Source organism: Diachasma alloeum, unplaced genomic scaffold (genome assembly GCF_001412515.2).
Source record: "Diachasma alloeum isolate Michigan unplaced genomic scaffold, Dall2.0 Dall_scaffold_01072, whole genome shotgun sequence".
NCBI lineage: Eukaryota > Metazoa > Arthropoda > Insecta > Hymenoptera > Braconidae > Diachasma > Diachasma alloeum.
Genome location: NW_021681183.1, coordinates 26,812 through 31,455, shown reverse-complemented (window position 1 = coordinate 31,455; position 4,644 = coordinate 26,812). Strand labels below are relative to the sequence as shown.

Genomic DNA, 4,644 nt, shown 5'->3' with positions numbered 1-4,644 from the left:
CAAGCATCAGTCAAGTATCAACTGCTATGAGTGACTCTTTTACGTTAACATTATCAGGCACTTCCTCAGTGTTGGAGGCTCATTACTTTCCTCCAATTGAATTATCACCATTGAAGAATTATACTTTAGGATTGGTTGAACTACTGACCTTCAATTCCATTCCCAACATTGACACTGGAAATAACAAGTTTTACGTAGCTGATGAAGTCATTGAGCTACCCACTGGCAGCTATGAAATTGAAGATATCGAGAATTTCTTGGTCGAGAAACTCACCAAATATAATATCAATATAAGCCTTAAACCGAACAATAATACTCTGAAGAGTATAATTAAGTGTAGTCACCCAATAAATTTTGATCCAGAAGATTCTATTGGACGGTTATTGGGCTTTACACGAGGTATTCTCCCGCCTCATGTCAGTCACGAATCTGACTCACCAGTGACAATCCTCAAGGTCAATTCGCTGCGAGTCGAGTGCAATATCACGACGGGAGCATATATCAATGAACAACGAGTACACACTCTACATGAATTCTTTCCCACTGTTCCACCAGGATATAAGATTGTTGAAGTGCCATCGAACATCATTTACCTTCCGATAGCCGTACAGGCAATAGGTCATCTCCAAATAAAGATTGTTGATCAAGAAGGTCAATTGGTGAATTTCAGAGGAGAGGTTATAACGATAAGATTGCACATCAAGGCCTAATATGGGCATTGTTTTTAATGCTAAGACTGGAGGTCATTATAAAAGTGAATCATCATTGTCCATTCAAAGCAGTCATCGACGACCTCTCAAGGCGTTAACACCACAGAACCGAAAATTCCTCGAGAGTTTGGGGCTCAAACCCCGAGAGAAAAGAAAAAGAAAACAGTGAAAAGAAAAATCCACAGTTTCCTCTGTTGTTGCCTCGTCATCTATCAACGTAAGCCATGGAGGAGATCCTGAAGATCCAAAAACCCATCGTCTTTGATGAATCTATCGCCCATTACGAGATTCATGCACATCAGCCTTTTGCGTCAGCAACATTCAATAACAATGATGAAATTCGCATTGCCGTTCAGCATCAAGACTTATGCCTGCTACCGAGTAAGAGTGCACTGCATGTACATGGACGCTTGACCAAAACCGATGGAGGAGCTGTTACGCACACGAGATTGGTGAATTGTGCGATCCTCCATCTATTTGAGGAGATACGCTATGAACTGAATGCCGTTGTGATTGATAGAAACAAAAATATCGGCATCACGACACTGATGAAGAATTATGTGTCGCAAACTCCCGGTCAAGCTGCTCTGCTGGAGAATGCAGGTTGGATCCTCAAAGACGATGAAGGAACAATCCTCGATGCTAGTGGCTACTTCGACATCTCCATACCATTGAGTATGTTGTTGGGCTTCGCTGAGGATTATGCTAGAATCATTGTGAATGCAAAACATGAGCTAATCCTGACCCGAGGAAACACCGACGTGAATGCAGTCCTCCAAGCACCAGTAGGAGGAGCTGCTGCTGAATCATTTAGACTCTCACTGACTAAAGTGGAGTGGATGATTCCCTACATCAGAGTAGCCGATTCCAAGAAAATCAGTCTATTGAACTACATCTCCAAGGATGCACCAATTCCCATTAGTTTTCGAGCTTGGGAATCATACGAATACCCACTGCTGCCAGCGACCTCTAAACATGTTTGGGTGGTGAAATGCTCAACTCAACTGGAGAAACCTCGCTATGTCATCGTGGGATTCCAAACTAATCGCAAAAATCAAGCTAATAAAAATGCGAGTCGCTTTGATCATTGTAATATCCGCGATGTAAAGCTTTTCCTCAATTCTCAGAGTTATCCTTACGGTAATCTAAATCTTGATATCGATCATAATCAGTACGCTTTGCTTTATGATATGTATACAAATTTTCAGAGCTCGTACTATGGGAAAGAAACTGAGCCACTTCTGAGTAAGACAGATTTCCTCACCTATGCCCCACTTATTGTTATCGATTGTTCAAAGCAAAATGAGTACTTGAAGTCCGGACCAGTTGATATTCGTCTTGAATTCGAGTCTGACCGTAATTTCCCAGCTCAAACCGCAGCTTATTGCTTAATTTTACATGATCGTATTGTAGAATATCATCCGATCAGTGGAGGAGTAAAGAGTATGATTTAAAGAAAAGACCATTGTTCATATCGATTATATACATATATTTTTTTCTTTTACAATAAAAAGAGTTTTTTTATACGACAAATGTAAATATGTTTTTCATTTCATTTCAAAGATATTCCTTATTTTTCTTGAATGTTCTGGGTCCGTAGGGACGAGGACGTTGTCTACCCTTCCCTTCACAATGATGACGTTTCACAGACGGAGCAGTACCTCTGGTTCGTTTTACCGGTGTATTTGCATCTATTTTTGAAGAGCTGGCCCGTGCCTCTTCCACCAGATATTTTTGCTGTTGTTGTGGTTCTTGATCCTGTTGTGCAAAATGAGGGGTCTCTGAGGTGTCCCTCGCTGAGGAATTATCAACCGAGTCCGTCTGTTCCTCGTTCNTTTTCATTTCATTTCAAAGATATTCCTTATTTTTCTTGAATGTTCTGGGTCCGTAGGGACGAGGACGTTGTCTACCCTTCCCTTCACAACGATGACGTTTCACAGACGGAGCAGTATCTCTGGTTCGTTTTACCGGTGTATTTGCATCTATTTTTGAAGAGCTGGCCCGTGCCTCTTCCACCAGATATTTTTGCTGTTGTTGTGGTTCTTGATCCTGTTGTGCAAAAGGAGGGGTCTCTGACGTGTCCCTCGCTGAGGAATTATCAACCGAGTCCGTCTGTTCCTCGTTCTCATCCATGTTTGATTCTCGACGTAATTTAACAATTTTATAATTTCCTTCCAAATCCAGGAAATCTTGGAGAAAATCCCAGGATGTTTGCGGGGGATCGTTACCGTAGTGATTGATAACAATATCATCGTACTCACAGACATATGGCGCAATCGACTTTAACAAATGAATTTCATCACTCATCAACTGGACATCTTTTTTATTTAGCCCAATCCGTAAACTCTTAATGAGTGCCAAATTCTCCTTCAAATCCAGAAAATCACGAAAACACTCTTGTGCCGTTTGTGGTGGATTTTCACCATAATGTCTAATGACAATATCATTATGGTCCACCAAAAATGGTGGAAGTGCGCACAACAATTTCACTTCGTCTGGACTCACGGGATCCATGATGCAAACTGATGTTGAAGGAATGATGGAAGTATTACCTCTTATGATGCAATCTTCCCCACTCCGAACCACTGTCCTTGAGACTGGTCAAGAATATGCGCACTTCTTCCAAAATGTAAACATTTCTCAGAAATATGACGCAATCTTCCCCACTCCGAACCACTGTCCCTCAAACTGCGCAAAAATATGCGCACTTCTTTCAAAATGTAAACATTTCTCAGAAATATGACGCATAATGATGCAATGAAATTCTTCAAGAAATACGCAGTATTTTCACCAAAGTGATCAGTCGTACTCAGAACTGTACGGTATAAAGATGGACGCGATCGCGGACGTTCAAGGATTTCACAGTGATGATAACACATTCATCGTCAAAGAACTGGCAGTTGCATATATTGATGACCTTGAACGAGTTGAATGTGTACTCTTCAAACCACCATATTCATGGGATGAATTATCAGCTAAGGCTAAACGTTCCAACACATGGCTAATCAACAGTTTTCATGGGTTGCGCTGGGAAACCGGAGACGAATCATATTCTGAGCTTCCACAGATTGCTGAAGAAATTTTCAAAGATGCAGCTAACCTCTATGTAAAAGGATTACAGAAGAAACAGTGGTTTGAAGAGATTCTTGGGAGTTCTCAATCAGTGATCGATTTGGAAGATTTGGATTGTCCAAAATTATCGGACCTCGAGTTGCCGAAATGTTTGCATCCTCATAATGACGATGCCGAGGACCCATTCGTTTGTGCTTTGGAAAATGTGAAAAATTTGAGAACCTGGTATATTGTAAATCATGGTATCAGTCTGCGACGATCGTTGAATATGTTCTGTACCTCAAAAAGTCTTGAAGGAATGAGCACTCAAGATATAGCAATTCTACCAAAAAAGTTTTTGCTCATGTGCGCTGCACATAGTATTGAGGATGCTTGGGATAAATTACCGGAAAATATGCAAAGTGATGAAGATATCGCGAATTGTCGAAGATGTCATCTCCATCATTCCTCCAATCCTCCAATGAAGAAAGACTGTCTCCTTTGCAAATTCTTCAAGAACACAGAGATCCACACGGAAGAACCAAACGAAATTATTTTCACTCAATTTATCGTCTTGTCCTTATTAATCAACTTATTAATCAATCATTAAGGAAATTATATGGAAAAATGGATAAACGACCCCAGAACTCAGAATCTCGGGAGAGCAGTTGGTTAAAAGAGCAGCAGAGGCACACCGCTACATTCCGCAAGGAATTCGAGAAATCCAAAACCTTAGAGGGTAGTAAGCCCTACAACAAAGAATCCACCCCAGGAAAATACGGTTCTGTAGGCGAAGGTCGACATAAATATTGAAGATTGCAAAAATATAACAAGAAAAATATATGTATAAAAACAAATTCTATGCATTTTTTAGTTTTTTTTT

General features: G+C 40.5%; 1 protein-coding gene across 1 annotated transcript; it reads left to right on the top strand.

Annotated features, from left to right (window-relative positions):
- Positions 1–934: 934 nt before the first annotated feature.
- LOC107045774 lies at positions 935–2,164 on the top strand. The gene has a single exon (XM_015268133.1). The coding sequence runs from the start codon at positions 935–937 to the stop codon at positions 2,162–2,164; it is 1,230 nt and encodes a 409-aa protein (XP_015123619.1).
- Positions 2,165–4,644: the final 2,480 nt, after the last annotated feature.

What these genes read in the sequence shown, in the direction of transcription:
- LOC107045774 (XM_015268133.1), top strand. Translation starts at nt 935, where the DNA reads ATGGAGGAGATCCTGAAGATCCAAAAACCCATCGTCTTTGATGAATCT.